General features: G+C 45.9%; 1 protein-coding gene across 4 annotated transcripts in view; it reads right to left on the reverse strand.

The window, feature by feature from the left end:
• LOC119186491 (snake venom metalloproteinase leucurolysin-A) overlaps positions 1 to 24,898 on the reverse strand; it is a 122,029-nt gene that overhangs the window by 81,770 nt on the left and 15,361 nt on the right. For 2 of the 4 annotated variants that reach the window (XM_075871820.1, XM_075871822.1), the window contains exon 3: positions 2,047 to 2,138. In XM_075871820.1, the coding sequence (XP_075727935.1) occupies positions 2,047 to 2,138 (92 nt within the window). Of the gene's footprint in view, positions 1 to 2,046; positions 2,181 to 24,898 lie in introns of all 4 variants that reach the window. The other 2 variants (XM_075871819.1, XM_075871821.1) reach the window with 1 other exon arrangement.

Genomic DNA, 24,898 nt, shown 5'->3' on the forward strand with positions numbered 1-24,898 from the left:
CATGCAATTTAAAGTGGCATTGAGCCAATTTAGATTGCGATGTCATTCGTCGGTGCCAGCACCTTCTTGGCTGGTTGTTCACGAATGTTTGTTAGTTGTTCACAGATACTTCCGTTAGTTCGCATTCACCAGTGCTGCATCTGCTCTAGATGACGAGGGTTTACAAACGGTCGTGTGCGGTCCTTAGGTGCTTCGATCTTGAAAAAAACACCAGCCTGCGCTAAAGGCACAGCACAGTCACAGCGAAAGCTAGCAGAGCGGCTTTTCAGAGCCTTTTCTAAACACTCATTGGGTAACTGCTGCAATCACACTTGCTTGATGTGATGTGAGACTACGGCATTAATAATACAAATTTTCAAGCAGTAGGACGGCATTCGCTATGCTATTTTTTGTCATTCTTTTCAGAAGCGTGGTATCCGCCTTACTAAGGCGAGGAAATTTGTGCCAACTGTTCATGCAGTGGCTGACGACAATGAGGAATCATGCCTGAAGTGGGTATGCGCCCCAGTTAATAGCTCAACAAAAACAAGATTTTGTAATTGGTTGCAGCATTGGACGAACCACTGGTTACGCTATTCGCATTGTGCGAAAACTGCTTGTTCTTTCGCTCTTTCAAAACGCTTTATAAATTGTATTAACGCGATTGATTTCTCGACATAGAGCCTGCCTAAGGCAAGTTTGCCAGCAATTCCAAAGCACTGGCGTGGCTCAGTGGTAGAATACTCCCAGCTCCCAGCGGATCCGGGTTTGAGCCCCATGTTGTCATTTGTACTAGCTTTTCTTTTTCTAAACTCACGCGATGTGGTTGCGGACACCAGCGGCGGCAGCGGACAACTACGGTTCTGTGCGAGACATGAGTTGTGACTCCATAACAGCTTTCGTTGTAAAAAAGACGCTACATATCTATGTATGATTACGCCAGGAAGGCAATGTTTATGGTTCAAGCGGTATTGACTTAGCTTTTGTCAATTAGAATAAATGACTTTTTGTGAGCTTTGTTCCAAAGACAGCAGAGTTGCTACTCAGTCAACTTCATTTCTTTTTTATTTGTATCATAATTATTAGTCTGTAGACACTACACAATACAATAGTTACAGACTTCAAATAATGCACCCTCTACCTTCCTTGGCTTCAGTTCCTGTTGCTTTCCCCAGTAGCCCCACTTGCAGTCAAAATTGTACGACTGCCTCCGGATAACAGTGTTGAAATTGCATGCAAAAATACACCAAATAAAGTGAATAGGGAAGCCATCGCGACCACAGCTGAATTTTAGAGCATCGGCAACGGCATCCCTAAACTTGTACGTTCGGTCTGTACCGACGTCAAAGTTGCTATTTTGTTTACGTAACTTTCTTTCTATATAGGCTATAATTTTTGCGCCCCAATAAATGACTGCAAATAATTTCTCCTTCTCATTTTTATTGAGTCTCCTACGATTTGTCTAACAGAGAAACCAGCAGTTGATCCATTTTCCTTCTTACGAAACTGCTTACGAGTGTCAATACTTTACGATAGCACAGTGCGTGTGTAAGCGACAGCCAGGTATACAACCCCTTCACTCCCCCCGATGCTCCCCGATGCTTCATTTGGACGTCAAATGTGCCCTGTACGCTTATAGCAGGAGCAATTGGTTCAGCTAATCACTTCAACCACGCAACATGTTGCCAGGTTATTTGGTGCCTATTTTGTGGGAAATACGCTCAAACACGGCATATGGAAGAAGAAAAACGGCTTCGTACTACTTACGTTTGCTTCCTCAGTTATTGTGCGCCTTCTCGCTTCAATATTATAGCAGAAATATTATTTGCAGTTTTATTGTTTTAAAAATCTCCAAATTTTCGCCCACCTTTTGTGTCAATCACTAAGGCAAGGTCGTTTACTAATCATGTTAGCATCCAAAACGTTTTTTTTTGTGGCAGTGAAACTACCCTCCGCATAACCAACAATGTCTAGATTTAGAATTTGTGAACGCTTAGAAAAATATTTACTAGGCGAACACACTTCTGCAATAATGTCAGCTATATCGAATAGTATTCTTGTACTTGCCTTCTCTATGAGCTGTTTCGTATGATCCATTTCTGTTGTGCCTTCTTCTTTCAAGCGCTTGGACAGTACATTATCCACGACAACATTTAGATCTATTATAAAAAAAGACGCCCAATGGTACAAAGAAGCCTTCGCTGTGGAGGAAAAGAAACAATACCAAACAAAACAAAGCCGCCGTGTATATAATAGGCACGACTCTTAGAGGCTATTTTCTTTACAGTTGCAAAAAGCAAAATTCAAACTGTGCATCAAAAGTTTTCATGCTGAGTTTCTTTTCTGAGCAGAAATTTCGTTTTATACATTTAGGAAGCAACCGTTTGTCAAGAAAGAAAATCTCGTGCAATTTAACGAAGCAAAGCTTTGGAGGGCATTGCATTGCTTGCTGTCACAGAGTAGCGCTAACACAGTACGCCATGCAGCGTTCTTATAGCGATCATATTTTACAAATACAATGACTTATAATTGCTTTGGTCTTACCAGCCAAAACGAAGATTTTGTCATGTGGTCGTGACGAGTACGAAAGGAGCAGACTGGTTGTTCAGTTTAAACTGTTCGGCTGAACTTGTCGCCACAAAAAAAAAGTCAGATTACAGCAACACACTGGCACTGATGGCGGCGAGCAGAGCATCGGCCGTCGATCAATTGACAAGTGGCGAAACGTGTCGGCATTTATACATTTGCCGTCGAATATTCTAGCGCTTTTGCTAGAATATTCTAGAATAATCTGTCGTGTTCACGATTGATTGATTGATTTGTGGGGTTTAACGTCCCAAAACCACCATATGATTATGAGAGACGCCGTAGTGGAGGGCTCCGAAAATTTAGACCACCTGGGGTTCTTTAACGTGTACCCAAATCTGAGCACACGGGCCTACAACATTTCCGCCTCCATCGGAAATGCAGCCGCCGCAGCCGGGATTCCAACCCGCGACCTGCGGGTCAGCAGCCGAGTGCCTTAGCCACTAGACCACCACGGCGGGGCTGTCGTGTTCACGAAGTCGGCGTAATCTCAACAAATCGGTCTAGAATAAATTTGAACCTTCCAGAACATTGAGGTTCAGTTTGCGGTGAGAATTTCAGACAGAGTTTGTGAGTGAAAACCAAATGAAACATAAGTATAAAGAAAAATTGCCCGCAGCTTCCCTCGGGGGAACACTGAGGAGGATGCGGAGCGTAACTCACGCTAGCCGAGGGAACTCGACCGGCAATGAACGACTGCTTGCACGTAGCACACACGACGTAGTCGGCATAGTCGGTGCCCTTTCCAAACGTATCGCAAAGAACCGACAACGCTTTGGAGTTGTTCTGAATGTTGCCGATCCGAGTTAAGTTGTTATCGAACCAAAGACGACCAGACACCTTGCAGGTGTGGCCGAAGCTTCGGTCGAGGAAGTCGCGCTTGAAGCGAGCGTTGGGCGTGGCATACTGCTTGGCGCGCCACGCCGCTACCTCGGCGCGCTTGCGCTCGCGGGCAGCATCGGGATCGGCCTCTCGTCGCCGACGCTTGCACTCGGCTTCCCGTTTTCGAAAGTCCGGGTCCTCTTGTCGACGCTTACGTTTCAAAGCGGCCGAATCCGGTGCTGCTGCTCGACGCTGACGTCTCTCAGCGGCTTCACGTTCTCTAAGTTGAGCATCTTCCGCTCGACGCCGACGTTTACGTTCGGCGTCGCGAGCTATTCTCCGCGCTGCCTTGTCTTCGGACGACGACTTGGTTGCGGTTCTGCCAACACTTTGGCCGGCGCTGGTCGAAGGGACGTCGATCATTGCGACCTCGGACGTCGACGCGCCGTACAAACCAACCGACGAGCGGCAACTGAGCGAGCGAGCACCGACCTTGAGTATATATACAGCGCGACGGCGCATGCACTGTCAGCTGTCGAATGTTCGAGAAGGGGGAGAAGCGCAACGGCGCATGCGCGCGCGTCAGCTGCCGATGTTCTCGAAGCGCGACGGTGCATGCGCGCGCGTCAGCTGCCGATGTTCTCGAAGCGTGACGGCCTATGCGCGCTACATTATACAGCTTGCGAATGTTCGTGAAGAGGAGAAGCGCACGCGGTGTGTAGAGGAGGAAGGGTGCACAGATGGTGGAGGAGTGAAGCGCGCGCGGTGTGTAGAGGAGGAAGGGATGCACAGATGGTGGAAGAAGGAGGAGGAAGCTTGCGGACGGCGCCGCACTACAAGCCTCGAGTATTAGATGCTCCGCATCTAAAAATCGCGTGGCATTGCTTCCCTCTGAAAAAAGCGTCGTCCCGATGCTTGAAACTGAACAGCGGGAGAAATACATAAACAATAAAAATAACAACAACAAAGCAAGAAAGAAAATCTCAATAATAAATCAGTACAAGCAATGAAGCACAATAATAACTACAAGGAACTCAGTCTTTAAGTTCGTTGACGCACATAAAACGGCTTGAAGAGCATGACATGAGCTTCTTCAAGTCACGCACGCCGCCGTTGAGAGTTCGTGATGCCGTTGGGGACAGCCTCGTAGTCAACTGGGCCGAGACGTTGAACTACTCTGTACGATCCGAAGCACCGTCTAAGAAGTTCATATAGTGTACGTCGGCGCATTGGCGTCCATACCCAGGCACGGTCACCAAGCTGGTACTCCACGTACCTTCGTCGAAGATTCTAACGGCAGCTGTCGGTCACCGGCTGATTCTTCATGCGCAGGCGGGCGGGTTGACGAGCTTCTTTCGCGCACTGAAGGTAGATGGTGACGTCGAGGTTTAGTTCATCAGCGACGTTTGGCACCATGACGTCGAGCGTCGTTATGGGGTTCCTTCCGTAGACCAACTTGTATGGCGACATCGGCGTCGTCTCTTGCACTGCCGTGTTGTATGTGAAGGTCACGTAGAAAAGATGGCATCCCACGTTTTGTGTTCAACGTCGACGTACATGGCCAGCATGTCGGCGATGGTCTTGTTAAGCCGCTCGGTGAGACCATTTTTGTGTGGGTGGTAGGTGGTGGTGCGGCGGTGGCTTGTCTAGCTATGTCTCAATTTCGCATGAGTAAAATCAGCAGTAAAGGCTGTACCTCTATCAGTGATGATAACCTCTGGGGTGCCATGATGAAAGACGATGTTTTCAACAAAGAGTTTGGTTATCTCGGACACACTTCCTTTAGGCAGGGCCCTTGTCTTGGCGTAGTGTGTGACGTAATTGGTACAGCGACGGTGATCTACTTGTTTTCTGACGTCGAGGTCGGAAACAACGATAGTATGTTGCTGGAATGCCGATTTGTTAGAATGTGCGGCGTGGTTGTTCGATGGGCTGTAGAAGTCTAGCTGACCTGTAGAAGTCCAGTCGGTGGTGTCTTCCGTCACCGAGTATCTCGGCAAATCTTCAAGTAACGAGCAACGTCGGCCGCATGCCGAAGCCAGTAACAATTTTCCTGTATTCTGGTGAGCACGCGGGAAACACCCAGGTGTCCGTACGTGGGGTCGTCGTGCAGAACCTGGAGTACTTCTGGTCGCAATGAGAAAGGCACGACGAGAAGGTACTGGGCTCGATGGGCCGAGAAGTTCTTCTTTTGGAGAACGGCGTTTCGCAAGATAAACGACGTCAGTGTTTGCTTGAATGCCTTAGGGACAATAGCAGCACTGCCCTCGAGGTATTCCATAAGAAACCTGACATCCGGATCAGCTTGTTGTTGTTCAGCGAAGGCGTCGGCTTTTACGGCTCCCAAGAAGCAGTCATTATCTTGGTCATCTTGCGGTGGTGCGTTGACGGGGACACGAGACAGGCAGTAGGCGTCGGAGTGCTTTCTTCCAGACTTGCAAACTACGGATATGTCGAATTCTTGCAGTCTCAGGCTCCACCATGCGAGACGATCCGAAGGGTCTTTCAAGTTTGCCAGCCAACACAAGGAGTGGTGGTCGCTTACAACTTTGAAGGGCCTGCCATAAAGGTAGCGGTGAAACTTTCATGTAGCCCAGATGATAGGAAGACAAACCTTTTCTGTAGTAGAATTGTTGGCCTTTGCGTTTGATAGCAACGTACTGGCATAACCGGTGACCCTTTCCTGTCCGTCAGTCCTCTGCACAAGAACGGTGCCAAGTCTTGCACTGCTTGCGCCGGTATGTATTTCTGTTTCGGCGAATTCGGAAATGCGCAAATAACGGAGGCGTCTGCAGACGTCGTTTATTTCATGAGATGATTCCTCCTGCGGCGTTTCCCACCTGGTAAAGTTAGTGAGTGGCTCGGCGATTCGGGCACAGTTGTCAACGAACCACCTGTAAAAGGCGCAGAGGCTGAGAAATCGACGGGCGGCTTTCTTGTTGGCGGGTGGAGGGAATGCAGCGATGGTGATTGTCTTCTGCGGGTCAGAATTTTCACCGGACTTGCTTATCACGTGGCCCAAGAACATGAGTACCTTGTACGCGAAGCGGCACTTCTCTGGCTTGAGGGTGAGTTCGGAGGTCTTGATAGCTTGAAGTACAGCTTAAAGGCACTGAAGATGCCCGGCGGAGCTTGACGAAAACACGACGACATCGTCCAAGTACCCGAAGCAAGTCTGCCACTTTAATCCAGCCAGTAAAGTATACACAGCGCGTTGAAAAGTTGTGGGGGCCGAGCGAAGACCAAAAGCCGTCGCCTTGAATTCAAGGAGGCCGTCTGGTGTTATAAAGGCGGTCTTCTCTCTGTGTCTCTCGTCAATTTCAATTTGCTTATAGCCGGTGTTGAGGTCCGTTGACGAAAAATACCTCGCGTTGTGGGGAAGATCTAGAGTGTCATCTATCCGTGGGAGAGGGTACACATCCTTTGTGATTTTGTTTAGGAGACAATAATTGACGCAGAAGCGCAGGGTGCCATCCTTCTTCTTCACAAGCACCACAGGTGGCACCCACGGACTCTTGGAAGACTGATGTATGATGTCGTCACGTAGCATTTCGTCGACTTGCTTTCTTATTGGCTTCCGCTCTGACATCGAAACTCTGGACGGGCTCTGACAGAGTGGTCTGGCACTCTCCTCTGCTATGATGTGATGTTTTGCTACTGATGTCTGCCGAATTTTCGACGACCATAAAAAGCAGTCGTCGTAATGCCGGAGCAGGCTTTTCAGCCTTTCTTGCTTATTCTTTGGAAGCCTCGGATTGACGTCGAAATTCTCGTGGAGACCTTGATTCTTCGAAGCAGGTTCAGTAGACTCAGCGAGGGCAATAGAATTTGTGGCTTCCACAATTTGTTTAAAATAGGCAACCGTCATGTCTTTGATCACGTGTTTATACTCGTTGCTGAAGTTTTTGAGCATCACTGTTGCTTTCCCCCATCTCAGCTTGGCTATTCGTCTTGTGACGTGAATCTCACGGTTGATCAACAGCTGCTGGTCGCTTTCAACGACACCTTGCAGGTATACGTTGATTTCTGAGAGCCGGTGTAAAAGCGAGAGGGAATGGTTATTTAATATTCCAGTACATTCAATACCTCTTTCCGGACGGAGTGTGCGCCGGTAGGGCTTGTTCTGTTGGCAGTGTTATTGACTTGGAGCTCAGATCAATGACCGCTCTACGAAGGCTTAAAAAATTCATACAAAGAATCACATCTCTCAAGCACCACTTTAGTACTACAAGGCTTGCGAGGTAAATTTGGTTAACGCAGACTCTCGATGTATAGATTCCCTCCGTGGTGTTACTAGATGGCCTCCAGCTGTTATAATTTCGGGTCCTTCTCTGGCGTGCCTGACTTTCTTTCACTTCGTGCTAACGCTCCACTGATGACAGAATAGTCCGCTGCGGTGTCGACGAGAGCTGTCACACTGCGGCTGATGATAAGAACGTCGAGGTTGCTAGTTTGCGGTCTGACGTTGCAGTTTGGTTGTGGGGTCAGATTACAGCTGCGCCGCCTTGTACCACTGCTTCGACGCTGCGTCATCAAGCCGTAATCTGGCCGCGAATTTTCGACGTCGGAACTACGTTGATGTTTTGGCGGGATCTTGTGATTTTGTCGTGACATTGTCGTTGGCGGCGGAGGATCTTCGGAAGTTTGTCGTACAGCAACCGCTGCCCTTAAGCCGGTTTCACATGCGAGCGATTTTGCTCCAAAAGCGGAGCGGCAGTCACCGCGCGAGGCCAAAACAGGTTTCTACCACGACCAATGTTTGCTCTAGTGAAATTCACCAGAGTTGGAAAATTCGCTGGCGGCAGAAGCGGCAGAGCGAATAGTGATGTCTTTTGACACGTGATACCAGGGGCCAAGTCGAGGAGTGAACTAAGATCACCTAAAACCTGTCTTCCAAACCGACAGTTTGGAAGACAGGTTTTAGGTGATGTTGCAGCTGTCTGGTGCCAAATACCACGTTTCGATAAGTCAGATTTATGAATCCGAGCAAAAGCTGAGACTTCAGACGCTACTTGATCTTCCCAACTTGGATGCCATTGCACCTTGCATTCCAACCACTGATATGAAATTCCTTGTTAAGCGGTTTGATGTTGCAGTGATGGAAGATGACGTGAAGGAGAAGGAAAAAATGTTACCAGCTATTACATGTGTAGCAGGATATTGTGCATATGCTGCAGTTAGAAAACTTGCCTGCTCTTCCTGCCAGCAAAACTTGACTGTTGAGAATCGGACCATTGAACTGGATGATGATGTGCTGATAGCTAATGCAACGCGTGGTGGACTAAAATTTCCAAAAGCGGTAGTTGTGAATGCCGTACTCACAATGGAAATTGTATTGACAAGCTGAGAAGTCCGAAGTACGCATCACAATTTTTTGCTTGCGCAAAACAAAAAGAAGTTTTTGTAAGCCTCGCGACTTTCCTTGTTGAATGCAATGAAGACTTGGATATCTGCGGTGGCCACTCACCTGAACTTGTCTTAAACTATGTTTTCAGTGCTGCTGCCAATACACTGCTGAATAAATTGTGCAAAGTTCAAAATAACAAGCTGAATGAAAGGAAGGCTGCAAAGCGGAACAAAGTTGAAAATAAAGGAACTGAAAGCAAGACTGCGAAGCGGAAGCTCAGCACTCTTCAAGCATAATCTTCTTTCTTATGAACTGTTCTGCCTGTTTGGATTATGATGTATCATAAATAAATATGTCTCACAACGAAAATTTAAGCCTCTTTTAAACTGAACGAAATGGCTGTGCATGTTGTTAAAAATTTCACGAGTGTCTGATGAATTATTTCAAGCCAGCGTTTAGTTAAAACATACTGAAAATATTCCTTATACAAATATTCTGTGCACTCCAAAACCGCGAAAATAAGAATAATAATGTAGGGAAAATGCCATTCTGGAACGAAAAAGCGTAGCATTGGGTGAAGCCGACTTTTAGGCTGATCTCACTGCCATGACGTCACGCAGCCCTGCACATGCCTTCTCTAGTTCTAGGTGGTGTTAGTTGAACGCGCGCGCTGCAGGGAACTCGCTTCACAGAACTCGCTCCGGCTGAGTAACAGACGACATCCGTCCTCTCCCCGGCTCACAAATGTCTCGCGCTGCTTTCAACGAGTTGCTCATTGCAGAAGTTGTGAAACGACCTCTTCTTTGGGACGTCAAGATGAAGGATTTTCGCAAGAAGCATAAGAAGAGCATTATTTGGGAAAAAAAAATTGCCGAGCTTCTTAAGAAATATCATGCTTTTGTAAAGTAAAAGTCGTCGCTTGAACTGGCCATGTTCACTGGTGAAGTGGAAGTGCAACTTTTTTCCTTTTGTTGCTCTCGAAGATGCTTCCACCGGAGTGACAATCGTGTGCCGTACCTTTTTTTTGTTTGAATAATATTATTACCACTTTCCTTTTTTGAATTTTCATCGAATGTTACTCCCACATAGAGGAGCCGCATGACACGCCGTACTTCTGTGTCGCAGCCAATGTTGCTGGTTTAACAAACGATGAATTTTGTTGACGGTGCACAGATGAAAGAGTTCACACGAACGAGAGAGCAAGGGCGGGTGCTACGACAGTCGACTTGAGAAGCAGCATTCCACACAAGTGACTGAAAAGGAATTTCGTGATGTGACTCAGCAAAGAAAGAGCGCGAAGCAAATGTGTGTTGCGTGAAATGATGTGATACTTTGGCTTTCCTGCTCACCACCGCAGCAAAACTCGCTGCGTAGTCCCTGACCTGGGCCGCGCACAAGTGTATATACAGCAGCCAAAAAACCGGGACAACGAGAGTATCACGTATGCCATACTACCTGCCATTGGTGAAACTCTTTTTGATGTGCTTTACTGAATCATTGAAAAGCCTAAGAGGCTAACCATTTATGGTGGAAACATGCAAAATCGGGCGTCATAAGAAATGTAGACCATTCGTAAAATGCCGAAGAAGAGCTTGTTCGCCTATGCCACAGGATGACCACAAACACGGTCGAAGCTTACCACTAAGAGTTTTTATATAAAACTTTTATTTTGTCCCCAGCGAACAGGTTAAATCCCAAAGTTCAACTACATCCCACAGTTAAATCGCTGGAAGCAAAAGAAATGAATCACAGAAACATGAGAAGTGCTGCGCAAAACACGCTCGCAGTTCTTAAGCATTCACCTAGCTGGAACAGCTGTCTAATAAAACCATACCAGTGCAGTTCACACTGTGTATTGGCATGATATTTGAACTGGTTTCAGTGTGCTATTACGTTTTTTTTTCTTTTCCGTATTGTTAATTTTTGGGTACTGTTCTGTATTATTATTTATTTTTCGCTGCAGAACTTTGTGATATGGAGTAGCTGAGGCAATAGGCACCTCAACCTCTCCACATCAAAACAGTTAAAACAGAACAGAACAGAACAGAACCATACCAGCAAACTTTTTCGTTTGCTTCTCCATGGTCAGTTATATGAGCACGCAGCAAAAACCATACGTTAAAAAGCCAGGTCAAAACAAAAAAAGCAACTGCAAACGTTGCTTACTTGTTATAAGATTCATGTTACACTTAGTTCAATCCGTGTACAGACGCGTAAAAGTCGAGCGGGTATTGATGATGAACTTCTCAGCACACGGGTGCAAAAGGAAGGACACTTGTACGAGAGCGCGGCTTTTAGATACTACTGAAAACAGCGGTTTACCGATGCCTTGCGCGGACAGCACTGCCCGCTAGAGCGGCGGGCGTCGCGCAACAGCAGCGGTAGCAGCGGCGCATGTGAAACGAACGCGGATGATTCCACGAGAGATCAACACGGGTCCAAAAGCTGATATTTTAGATTTCATTGAGTATTTTATATTTCGCGCACCTCTCACCAGGTAGCCCGAAAGTCAACTTCGTTTTATTATTAACGGCATAACTAACGAGAAAAAAAAATATTTCACACTTCACCAACACGAAGGCACCAACTTCGTCACCTGACATTTTCGAAAATTGCAGATTCTATAAAAAGACAAATATTTTTGTTTCAAGGAAGATATTTTTTACCTGAAATTTGTGTCTATTGAAGAATGAATTCATGCGGTTTCAAGTTTGCAGACCTTAAAAAATAGCTTTTAAGTATGTCTAATTTTGTGACAGTTTAAAACAAATTACCTATTCCCCATTTTTTTTCTCCGAAAGCAATGCAAGCAGCGTTTTCAAACTTGACGTGTTTTAAGGATATAGTGTGTTTATTAGGTGCATAAACTATTGCTGTCGTAGGGCAAATATAAATTTCTATATATTGCCTCAAAGTTCTCATATTGGCAAAAGTGTACTCCACTGAATTTGAATAATAAAAAAAACCCTTCTTCAAGTTTTCTCAAAATCTCGTAAATAGACAACCGAAGGCCATCTACAGTAATAGAGAAAAACATGTTTCATTATTTTGTTTTTAGCGACAATATTCGTGGTACAAATCAGAGCTTTTTGAGAAAGCGCTGATAAGTTGAGAAATCTAGAAATCAGAACGGAAAAGCAGCAATGAGCTTCAAACGCGAGTAAACGCGACCAAATTTGGTGAAGAAAGGCTGTTTTAGCAGATAGGAGTAACTATTTTAAACACGATATTCTACAGTATATGAATTCACTCTTATACGTAGACACTGAGACTTCTAATATGCGGTGCCTCCCCATTACTGACACACAGATGGAGCTGCTGTGACGGCCATGTGTTTCCAACACGTTGGGTAAGAGAACTGAATGTTGAATGAGGTCATAACAAATTTTTATCATTTGGGGCACGAAGACTGCCGCATTAGACTGAAGAACACGGTTTGGGCCAAGTGGTCATCCGTCGTCTGCTCTACAGATGAATTGCTGTGCGCCTCATCTCGGAGACAATGCTTTAGATCATATGGTTCAAAGTAGGGACAAAGATTACACCTCCCGTAGTTTAATTGACAAAGACATTGTGAAATTCATTTTAACGTACTATACTTCAGTTTTGCATTTGCACTGCGGATACTTGCGCATGCTCTTTTACATCTGCTCTCATTAAAGGTGAGAGACATAGGAACAGATGACAGATAGATCACTTTCGTGCTGCTGGTTTCACGCATAGCTGCATTGCCAGTAATTTGAGCCTCAAGGAGCGTGGCGATGGCTGACTACTTCAGCCGGGATAGAGTTTTTTGTTCAGATTACCTCATGTTGCATAAAAAGAAAATACCTTATCAAAGAAACTTCCGCAAGGTCGAAGACATCGGCCTGTTTGCCCTCCAGAAGCTTTCGCCGAAAGCTGCCCACCATGCCCATAACAACGACCACGTCTGCCAGAACTGCTTCAGACGTCTCAGAGATATGCTGTCTTTCATCTAATGGCTTCTCAGCTGAAACAGCTGATGAGTTTTTGCCGGAAGAAGAAACAGGCAGAAGTCAAGAGCGGTGCGTAAACACGCCTGAAGCATTGTCACATATGCGACTGGAGAAGCTGCATGCGCAAAATAGCTAAGTTCATGCAGAGCCAAGACAACTTAGCAGCAATTCTACAGTAACCATGAAATGCCACTGTAACGTGTGTATAACTGCCACTTTCAACCATCAGATCTAAAATGCAGTGTGTGTGCCCAGTAGTTCAAGAACTTCAAGCAAGTCTATGAAGCGCGTTCTTCGTGTAAAGAGCACATGCGTTTCTTGACACTGTTGCCGAGTGATATAGAGCGCCGAAAACTCCAAGCGCTTATACCAAACTTGTCAGCTTACATGTTATACAGATCCCGACGCTGGCGCGCAAAACACGGGATATGGTTAGCACCAAATGCGGTAAAAAGGACACGGCTGAACCCAATGGACGTCCAGACAGCTATGACTTACTACTCCAAAGATGAGTATAGCTGCTCTCGGCAGAGTCCCAAAAAAAGATGTAGTATCTATTATCATTGAGGGAAAAAAGGAGCTTGTTTCGAAAACGTTTATGACCCGTTTGGTGCGAGAGGCTTACCGTCTCTTTAGAGAAGCTAATCCGAACACGTCTATATGGCTCTCAAAGTTTTATTCACTGAGGTCGAAGTGGGTTCTTCTTGCACCACACCATGAAGTGTGCCTTTGTATATACTGTGCTAATGCCACGGAGTGTGTTTCTGCCCTACAAGACGTCACCGATGATGCCTACGCGGGGGACTTCTTGAAAGAACTGTCTTTGCAGCTCCCCTACAAGTGATTGTTTTTTAGGCCATTGTGACTATTGTGCTAAGGAGGACGCTCTGAAAGCCACATGTTTAAGAATACCTGAAGATATTGAGGTAGCCTATGCAGTATGGGAAAATGGCGATCTAGTAAAAAAAAACAGCCCAGGCAAGTGCTTTTCTTCGAGAGCTAAGTTTGTGGTTTGTGAAGTGGATTACCCATGATTAAATAAGATACATTCAAGAATCAGCAATACGCCTGGCGAAACAGAACCAAGAAAAAGAATCTTGCATATTTCACTCTGATTTTGCCGAAAATTGGACAGCCATTTTACTGAATGAGCTACAGTCATATCACTGGCACAAAAGACAGGTGTCTATATTCACGTGTGTCGTCACAAGGAAGCAATCAATTCAAAGTTTTGCCGTCATCAATGATGACACATGCCATGATGCTGCACATGCCTGTTTTGCTCTACAAATACTCCACAACTATATGAAGGAACAACTTAAGTCTGACACGCAGGTTACTTTTGTTTCTGATGGTACATGCAGTCACATCAAAAACAAGTACCAGTTGTTCGAGTTATGTCAGAAAGATCATATATCAACAAAGTGGATTTTTTTCGGCCACAGGACATGGCAAGAACTCTTGTGACGGCGTTGGTGGCCTACTAAAGCATCAGGCTACGCTCTACCACCTCAGAGCGGCAAGCTCAGCTGGGATTATGTCAGCATCCCAAATGGTGGCGCAAATGAGCGCGAAGCTCAAGAATGCCTAGCTGCTGTGTGCAAATGCAGACGAGCTAGAAACATTCCGGCAGTTTAAGAAGAGCAAATGGAAATCGTTGCCACGTGTTCCAGGCATACGTTCTTGGCATGTTTGGTTAAGCACATCTGAGGGCACTGATCGTGGTCGTGTTTTATTAGCGTCACGTATCACAGTAAAAATTTTTGCACCCCTATGGGTGTAAAAAGGTGTTTTACAGATTTACACCCTTTTTTAATGAATGTAACACCCTTTTTTGCGGGTACATCCTCAGAAGAGGGTGTAATGTGCATAAGGGTGTTATGCCGTTCGTGAGGGTGTTGAAGAACAGAAGGGTGTACACCTATAATAGTTGCAATAAAAATTGTTCCGTTTAACGTCCCAAAGTTGTCATATAATCATTAGAGACGCCGTACCAAAGGTCTCCGAAATTTTAAACCACCTGGGGTTATACTTAATGTGCACCTAAGTCTAACTACACAGGTCTCGCACTATTTCTCGTCCACCAAAAATGTGGCCGCCTTGAACTGCCGGGATTCGATCCTGCGACTTGCGGGTCAACAGTTCAGCACCATAAGCACCAGACCACTGGCGCGGGAGTGCAAGTGCAAGAATAGAGCTGCATCCATGCTTGCAAATAAAATACCACGCATAGCGCAAGGAATGCCTTTCCTATAGGATAACAATGTCGTAGGGATGAAAAAAATCAAGGAAATGATTGAGGCATTGTCAACATTTTACAGAACACTCTAAGAATAATTGAGAAAATGTAAAAGAGACTAATTTCTTCTCGCACTGTATGATTCGACATGCTTTGCCACTTTATATCGTCCACATTATATGTGAATGAAAGAATGGGCTGTCACGATCTACAGACAGCACATATTCATATGCAGAAGCAATTGAGAAAAAAAGCTTGAATTTATTACAAAAACCCTTGCTCGGTCAAAAGCCGTTCGAATGCAAGTCGTTTTCCCAAGATTATTGAAGACGACACGTGCTTCGTCGAAAAATAAAACAATCCACAGTATACCTTCTGCAACCATGCGGAGCACGGGAAGTGATGCTTTAGGTCAAGAAATAAAGGTCAGAGAATGGCATGGTCAGTGCACGCAGCGCCTACGAGAGGAGGGGAGACGCGCCTCTCGCCCCCGCACGCACACACACACACACACACACACACATACATATATATATATATATATATATATATATATATATATATATATATATATATATATATATATATATAAATATATATATATATATTTATTTATTTATATATATATATACATATATATATATATATACATAGTGTGGGACACTGCGACCCGCACCGTAAAACTTGTATTTGCTATATATTCAGTTTGACATCCCTTCGAGGGGGGGGGGGGTGTATGAGGTGATCAGCAGGGGGCACTGCAACCCCCAACCCCCGTCGAGTTACAGTGCCCATCTCTATTTCTCCATGTACCTATAGGGATTTAAGTTGCCCCGTAAGTGACCAAGGGCCGCCCCCGCCCCCTACCCCCGTGGTGGGCACGCCTATGCATAGGCACCATCTATCTTTGCAATAAAAGTTTGTGTGTAAATGTGTGCGTCAACAATAGTATATTTATAATTCAAGAACATGAGTGTTTTAGGTGATTATTACCGTTGTTGTTCATTTGTTAAAAATGCATTGTACCTGCAAGCGTTTCAAACTTCGCGCGCTAAATTTATACGCGCGTTAATTTTGTTTGTTCGTGAAGATAAAACTCATTTTCCCTTAGTTATTATGGTATGTGTATTTCCGTTTACTTTTTATACTTAATTGCCTCACCAAAGCATTTTAGTGCACCATTGTACGTCTGCGGAGCTGTAACCACGATACTTGTTCGGGCGTGTTTGCTCGCTGCCGTCGCTGGTCGGGCGCCTCGCAGCTGGTCGGTACTACATTGATTTTTCTAGTTTTTTGAGGTGTGCTTGTGCGCTGCGTTCGTGTTTCGTGTTCTTCGGGTGCTGCCTATTACGAAGGTGAACTCTACTCAAGCGAGGACGTGTAGCGTCGCATTTTGGGACACTCGCCAGGTACGTACCACATTCCTGCTGTCTGCGCTTTGTCCACACCGAGAGCGTGATAACGACGCCATGCTACGTTTTAGGAGCGAAGCTCCTTAAGGCGTGGGCTGTGCGTCCCCTGTATGTAGCCACCTCTCGTTCAGTTCTAAGTATTACGCTAGCCACCGCCCGATCTAAAAGGTACAGCCATATCCATCCGTCCATCCGTCCATTGGTCCGTCCATCCATCCATCCATCCATCCATCCATCCATCCATCCATCCATCCATCCATCCATCCGTCCGTCCGTCCGTCCGTCCGTCCGTCCGTCCGTCCATCCATCCATCCATCCGTCCGTCCGTCCGTCCGTCCGTCCGTCCGTCCGTCCATCCATCCATCCATCCGTCCATCCGTCCATCCGTCTATCCGTTCGTCCGTCCGTCCGTCCGTCCGTCCGTCCGTCCAAAAGATGCAAGAAGTTATAAACTAGACGGCGGTACGTGTACTTGATTATGAAAGATGCGAGGTGTTATAAAATAGGAAAGATGCCACATATGGCGCGTGTCATCGTTCGATATAGTGCGGCGACGTACGCTAGGGGGAGCGTTGCAATAAAATTGAGTGGGCAAAATGTACGGGGGATTCATGGTTTACCAGGTTTACCTCCGGAGCTTCGCCCACTCATCATCATTCACTTCGTGGATATGGCGGCATTTTTTTCCGTTACATGTAGGCGATAAGTGAGGTTTTTTAACGTAGCGAACCTGTTTGTGTGTGTCGTTTCATCAGGATGAAGGCGTTTTTATGGGAAGTCAAGCGTGGGCGAGCTCTTTCTTTCGATTCAAGCATGCTTCGGTGTGTGAAGCACATGGCGCGTGCGTGCGCAGTGGGAATTCGGCGGCGGGTTTGTGCGAGTTGTGACGGCGCCCGCCTCTGTCGCCAGTAGTGTTGGCAGGGGGCCCTGCTCGCGATGGACCAATATTTTGGTTAAATAATTGTTGGACGAAGAGGGCATTTGTTAGCTGTAGGCGTTATTACGCCTAGGGCGCGTGTGTTTGGATCCCTTAACTTGAGGATTTTTTTTTGCATGCCTGTTCATATTGTGTGCTACAGGAGTCATCGGGTTCATATATTGTTCGTCCAAAACAGTTTGAAAACAGTTTCATATGTTGTACGTCCTTTTTTTAAACTGCTATCAGAAATTTCTGCGGGTAGCCGAACATATGCCGGTGTATGCATCCACGCCGGCACGCATCTTTGAACTACCTTGTTACTCGAGTTCGCGTGCTGCATGCTGCCTCGTCTTAGATACGGCTCGCAAGGCTTGCACGTATATACGCTTAGGTGTTTAGGTAGCCCGTTTAGTCAAATCTGAGCTTACGTTATACACCCGCAACATAGGTTGCCTGATGCGTTCGGGACCCATGAATTTTGAGCCGTTCGTTAAACTTGAATTGTATTTCCGAACAAAATTTTCATGGCTTATTGGGGCCGAATAACTGTAGCTTGACTGTGCGAGCCCTAATTTGATCAGTAGTTCATGCGGTAGAGCACATTTTATTTTATCCAGCTTGTTTTCGCTATGCTTAGAGTTCATTACTTTGTGGTGGTTTATTAAATATTGTATGTGCCTCGCCCAAACATTGTGTTCAAACTTTGCTAAGCACTTTTACTTGTACGAACAGTAAGGACAGTTTAGACCACCACCTCCAACGACATTTAATAACAGATTACAAGCTTATGCCCGTCTGCTCAGAAACTCACATGAAAACATTGAAAAACCACACACTGGCCACAAATAAAAGCACAGTCTTTGTCACTTGTGAATAGGGCTCCTATGTGGGGGCCGAAACGTCCTGCTTTCAATAGGGGTCAGCATGTTGTTTTAATTGTCTTCACATCAAATGACAAGCTTAAGTAAATTCTATAAGCATGCGCTACAGTTATAGAAGGGATCTGTGGTGTTCGGAGAAACGAATGAATTATTTGACGTTCAAAACTTGCAATAATGTTATACATCATAGTATGCATACATAAGGCATGCACATGTTACTGTGAAAATCGGACAGTATGTTCAACTGACAATCATGAATATAGGCTACATGTTTTTAACCTGTTGGCATTGATGCAATTACACAACTTCAGCAATCAGTCTCGCCAAATGTTTATTGTGTATTGCTAAATCGTGACCAATGCTTTCTAGTATTCTTGTTACTGAGAATGTTGCAGAAGCTTGCATGCTTTATTGGGATGGTATTTAGCTCAAGATGGGTGCATTGTATTAGCATTTCCATATTCTTTCCCATTATTTATTAGACAGCCTGTAATGAGGGGTATGTAGGGATGAGTGAGGGGCACTACCTTTTTAGCCACCTGGAATCATTGAATTAACAGCCATAATTTAACAGTTGACAATAGTAATTTAGTGAAACCAATTTTCTATGTTATTGGCATAATCGTCCTAATGTAGGCAGCCAGAAGAAAGGTACATTAGTTGTGTTCAAACTAAATTTTGTAATTTAATTTTGTATTACTTCCAATGGATACTTGATCAAAGTGCATACCGTCATGTACGCGCTGCCCTATTAATGAATTGGCATGTATACGCACTATGCCAGAGCGCTATTCAAGTACATTTAGTTACACATCTGTTATGTGGAAAATGCATATTCTTTCGTAAGGTTGCAGCTATGTTCGTCAAAAACATTGAGGATGTTTTTGTTGTAACATGTCTGGTTTTCGTACATCCTACTCTTTTAAAACACAACGTTCCAGTTCCTTCTAAATAGAGTTCCAAATTCTGCTTCGCCAACAGACACATCAGTAAATTGTTTTTTTTGTTTCTCTCGCAGCCTATACATGCTCGTCGTAGGAAGAGAGTGTGGGAGACGTCTGGAATAGCCCATCATCAAGGCTGGCTCGTGGAAAATTTGACTGCTGGTGCACATCAGCAGCGCATGGCTTCTGTTTCTTCTGAAAAGCGAGCTGCAGAGAGCCACCTGGTAGCTGTATTCAAGGAGCACAAAGGTTCAGGGTGTTCAAAGTTAACCCTTTTGTTTTTTCTTAAAAGAGAAGTCAGCGCTGTAAGTTATGTATGTAAAAGCCACCTCTGCTGATAGCTATGTATCCAGGAGGATGCAATGTGAGACGATAATTATCACTGTCAGTGGTGCCATTAAGTTTTATTAATCAACCCAATAGTGACTGCAGCAGGAGATCATGTATGTGCTAAAATTTAGCCAGTCACATTTATACATATTATCATTTGTAAGAATTCTAGCATGCCTGTGCTCAGATATCCTGCTGGAAATTTAGTTGCGGCTTGCATTATTATGTGTGCAGGACAGTGAGCACAAGCACAGAATCTCTATTTCATGCATATAATCTAACCGTGGGTGGAAGGCATGGGCAAACATTAAAATGGTTACTCTTGCTATTCGCTGGTGATAGCAAGAACCGACTGCTCGTATATTTTGCTGAACCTCACTGCCTTGCGTGCGTAATCATGAAAAGCAAAATTACTTTCAAACGGGATATCTAGGAGCATAAACATAATCAAAAAAGTTTTCCAAATGGGGCTGTGTAGAAACACGACTGCCTCCAACTTTTTAATGCAAACATACCTGCTTATTTGTGTTACTGAAATTTCAATATTTTTGGTTGATTGGGCAGATGACATCATTATTTTATTACTTTGTGTCCCCCTGGACACAATCTGCCAAGGTGTTTTTCTGTTCTTAAGGCTAAAATTCAATGTAACTAGGCAGCGCATTTATGAATCTGTCAGTGCTACTTACTGAGCTCTTTATTGGATATTTTGTTTTTTCCAAGATCTACTGAGTGAGTTGCTCGCCAGACTCACATGTCATGTTAATTGACGCCTTATGTGCAATTGGCCATTTAAAAACACTTTTTGTGTTGTGAGAAAAAGTAGCACATTAATGATTTTATATTCAGTGTAACCTTCACTGAATGTTCTAATATATTTTGTTACCTTGTTATTTCAGTGCCTTTGGGAAGTTCAAAAGGGAATCAAGTGTTTTCCTATTGTCATACTTCATCATACCTAAATTTGCCAATAGCAAACTATTTCGGATATTTTACAGTGATACATAGTCATGTTTAACATTGTTAATGATAACTGATAGAAGGCATACTAGAATATTGTAACGTGAGTCCTTGGATCGGGGGGGGGGGTTGAATGGTGAATTTTTTCAACTACATATTAATATCTGCTTGCTTTATTTCATGTCAAGTGTAATGAGAATAATATTTACTGAGGTTAACGTGTTAAAACCACGATATAATTATCAGGGACACTGGAGTGGAGGGTTTCAGATATTTTGACAACCTGGGGTTCTTTAAAATGCATCCACGTTGTTGCGACGCGCGCCTCCGACGACGTTACGAAGGGCGCCTCAAAATCTCACCGCTGCAACCACTGTTTCGAAAGACGGCGACGCCAACACGGTCCCGAAGGCGCCACTGCTTCGAATTCCACCGGGAAGGTTACCAGCCGTTTGGTAGCGTAGGTTTCTCAGCTCGTGACTGCTTCTGTGCAGAGCTGATAGACGAGCGGACGAGATGACGGTGAGTTAAACAGGGTTTATGTACAGCATATATACAGAGGCGTTACAAATTCGGCACTGGGGCCGACAGAGACTCGAAGAGTCGAGCTCTCGTCTCTAACACATAGGTCTGCTCTCAAATAAGACTGCTGTCAAAGGGGTCTCTTCGTTCGACGCGCCGCAGGGCTTCTTTTATATGCACCGGGTCCAACCCGAATGTCCAACCAGAAGCGCCGCTGGTCGCGAGGTCAGAATCCTCCAATGAGGTCACCGCTGGGCCGCGTCCTTCTTTCTCATCGAATCTGGAGAGGCTGCGCTGCAGGTGGCTGCACCCAAGAACGAGTGACGTCACCGCGCATTGCGTCAGCCGCCCCCCCCCCCAGACAGGAAGACGCCAGTTGTTTACTCGACGGCCGCGCTGGCTGCGCTGACTCACTGCACGTGCGCGCCAGAAAGGCGCCGCGAGTGTTTACGCCGTTGAGTTGTTCGCGTCAGGCGGGCTGGCATTGACACAGATTGCCTTTTTCAGAGGCACGGACGTTCGCTGTGGACTCGCAGGCATAACAGCGCCCCCGCCGCCAGACAATGCGCCGAAAAGACGAGCTGCTTCCACGTGGCTCGGATGACAGGCGCGCTCGTTCGCCAGGTCCCTCCAGGTTCGCCTCCAGGGCCATGGGGAGAATGCAGCTCCAGACTCCGTTCCGGGAACACATCCCATTCTTGAGGACGGATCCTAGCTCCACTGGCTTGTCGCCACAACTTGTCGACCAGCTTCGCTCGTCTCTTCTGACAATCCTTGGTTTCAGCACTTGTCGATGGTTCTGCAACTTGTCAAGAACGGTTCGACAACAGACAACACACGACACAAGCAAGTGCCCTTGGTCACCCGACAGAACACCAGACAAAGTATAGTACAACATATACCTAGCTATGTGTCTATCGGAATTTCGTTCCCTCTACATCAAGAGGCACATGTGGGACACAAGACTCTTAATTGAGAACTCAATTTTTTCCCACGTACAACAGCGTAACAAATTAGAATACCACCTAAAGTTGGCCCCTTGAGATCACTCTGAACGAGAGCGCTCAGCCCAGGTCTTGATGAGGACAAAATTTTGCCCCGAATCACCAGCGAGAAACCGAAAGTTTGAGAGGGTACTAGCTAGAACGCACTGCTGAATGCACCTGCATTAGCGTTAGGCTTTCCTTTTTTTTTAGCGAACGTCAAAGTTGTGCAATTGGAGCATCATGCTCCACCTCAGTAACCAGTCACTTTTAGGCAACGATACCTATGCGGTACCAAGAGCGGCTCACCCTTGCGATGTTGCACAGGGGAACAACAATACGGCTTGCTACGGATTGACTCCTCACCGCTTAGCTCGATATCGTGTTCGATCACCCTCGTGTTTCCGGGGCGGTCCGAAAACACGTCTCCAAACTCCGAAACAATCCTTTTCAGGTCCTCCTTCCGGACTTCACTTTACCTAGGCTCTAGGTTTATCTGCTCCCAGATTACTTTCGATCCCCCTTCGATTACCTCACAAGAACTAAAAATTTCTGCTCCCTCTTCCTCTGAAGCATTCAAAAACAGATTTACGACTGCTTTCAAGTTACTGCGGTAAATTTTGTTCTCACCTCATAATTGGTATCGGAAAGCTTACATATTACTTTGGCGGGTCCTTCCCAATGAATCTCAAGCTTGTGCCTTTTGAACGGCCGCAGCAGCATTACCTGACTTCCTACTTCAAAAGCACGCTTCTTCGCCGATTTGTCGTAGTACTCCTTCGACAACATTTGTGAAGCTTTCATGTAGCTTTCCTCTAGCGCTTTAATCGAGAGGTCCTCACGCTGCTCTTAAATGAGCGTCTCTCGATCAACCCTCGACAGCTCGCTCCAACTTTCCGCTACAGGCGAGAGCGTTGCATCCCTCTCGCTCCGACTCAATGGTGCCTTGTCGTCTCCTCCTGCTACGCATACCGCGCCGGTCGCTTCGGCGACGGGCCGCTCGAGTGACTGCTCACATGACACACACGGAGAATCTTGTGTCTGAGATTCCGTCGACTCGCCGCCAAGATCACACAGATCTGCTACTTTTGAATTTGTTTTACCACACAGAACAAGATCAAGCTCTCGCGAAAGCTTCCGCGCTTGCGATCGCGTGAGGGCCATGTACGCCAAGTTGGGGAAGAACGATTTATCCTGCTCTTTAAGAAGCTGCTCTGAGTTGTTAGAGAAAAGATAAGGAAAACGATCGTTTAGCGCGGCAGACACAGCCGCTTCGGTGCGAAACTTACCGAACGGGCCTTCAATGACAACCGTGGCGATTGGTAAGCAAACACTCTGCTCCTCGGCGACTGGCCTGATCCACGCGCATTCTCCTGTCAAGTCATCTGGAGACATCAATGAAGGATGGACAACATCCATGGTTGCCGCTGAGTCTCTAAGTGCTCGGCACGTTTTCCCATTCACCCTAATTTCTTGGAGATACGGCTCCAACAACCACATGTTTTTTTCTGATTCTCGGATTGTTACGAAAGCAAACTTTTCCTGACAGTTTATCACGATATGTCCTTCCTTTTTGCAATTGTAGCAGATTAGCGGCTTCCGTGATTGAAACGCCCGTGTGGTAGAAACCTCACTCGATTTCTCCGCTTCCGTTTGCCATTCCCCTACACTGTCCTTCGTAAGAGACGGGTCCTTCTTGAAATTACGGTGCGGAGCGGGTTTCCGTTGATCAGGTTTCTTTGAAAAGCCCTCTTTTCTTTCATCCTTTTCAACGCGCACTGCCCTGCTATGCAACTTTCGGCGAGTATAATACTCCTCAGCTAACTCTGCTGCCTTGTTTAGCTGTACTTCACCAAGTTTGTCCTGCAGCCAAAGTTTGACATCCTCCTCGATGCAGTGGTAGAATTGCTCCAATGCAACGCATTCCACCACTTTATCGCGGTCGTCATAAACACCTTCGCCCTTGAGCCGTTCAATTAAATCAGCTTTAAGACGAAACGCGAAATCAACGTGTGACTCATTCCCCTTTTTAGCATACCGGAACTTTTGCCTGAAAGCCTCGGGTGACAACTTATAACGTCTCAAGAGCACTTCCTTTACCTCGTCATAGCTCTCAAACGCTTCCCTCGACAAGCAAGTTATCGCGTCGGACACTTCGCCGGGAAGAAGAGCTAACAGGTTCTGCGCCCAAAAAGACCGCTCCAAAGCATTTCGCTCACAGACGTGTTCAAACGTGACGAGATACTTCGCCATGTCCTCGCCTACTACGAACGGTGGCAGTTGGTCCTGAATTCTAAAACCGCTGACCTGAATCGTCGGAGAAGATACGCTAGGCGCCTGCGAACACTGCAGTATTGCCAATTCTATTCGTTTCAACTCGAGGCCCTCCTGTCTCTCAGCTTCCTCACGGCGTTCTCGCCTTTCAGCTTCACGAACTTCTCGCCTTTCAGCTTCTTCACATTCGCGAGCTTCTCGCCTTTTAGCTTCTTCGCGAGCTTCTCGCTTTTCAGCTTCTTCGCGAGCTTCTCGCCTTTCAGCTTCTTCGCGAGCTTCTCGCCTTTCAGCCTCCTCGCGGCGTGCTTTGATATCCACCCAGGCCTCATCGACTTCCTCAGCCGACACTCCCTCATCCTTCATGATCTCAAGGATCGCTTGTTTTCGTTTCGCACGGCCCAAAGTAATGCCGAGTTCCTCACTAATTTCGATGAGTTCCTTCACTTTAAGGTTCTCCACCGTTCACACTAGCCTCTTGCTGTTTGCCCCTGTTAAGAATTTACTTGCCGTACCCACTATAAGTCAACTAGCAAGACGTGCAAGCAATTTTTCACACTCCCGTGTTTACCCCCTCCGCATTAACTTTGGTTTCAAAGCACTTCTATATGCTTGAAACGATCAAAGCTCACTCTAATGCTTCACACAGCCCTTCTCTAAACCACTAAACCTGAGCTAGAGTAGTCTGGTGAACTAAGGGGAAAACATCAGGCACTCACCGCATCG

The sequence above is a fragment of the Rhipicephalus microplus genome, chromosome 8 (genome assembly GCF_043290135.1).
Source record: "Rhipicephalus microplus isolate Deutch F79 chromosome 8, USDA_Rmic, whole genome shotgun sequence".
Taxonomy (NCBI): Eukaryota; Metazoa; Arthropoda; class Arachnida; order Ixodida; family Ixodidae; genus Rhipicephalus; species Rhipicephalus microplus.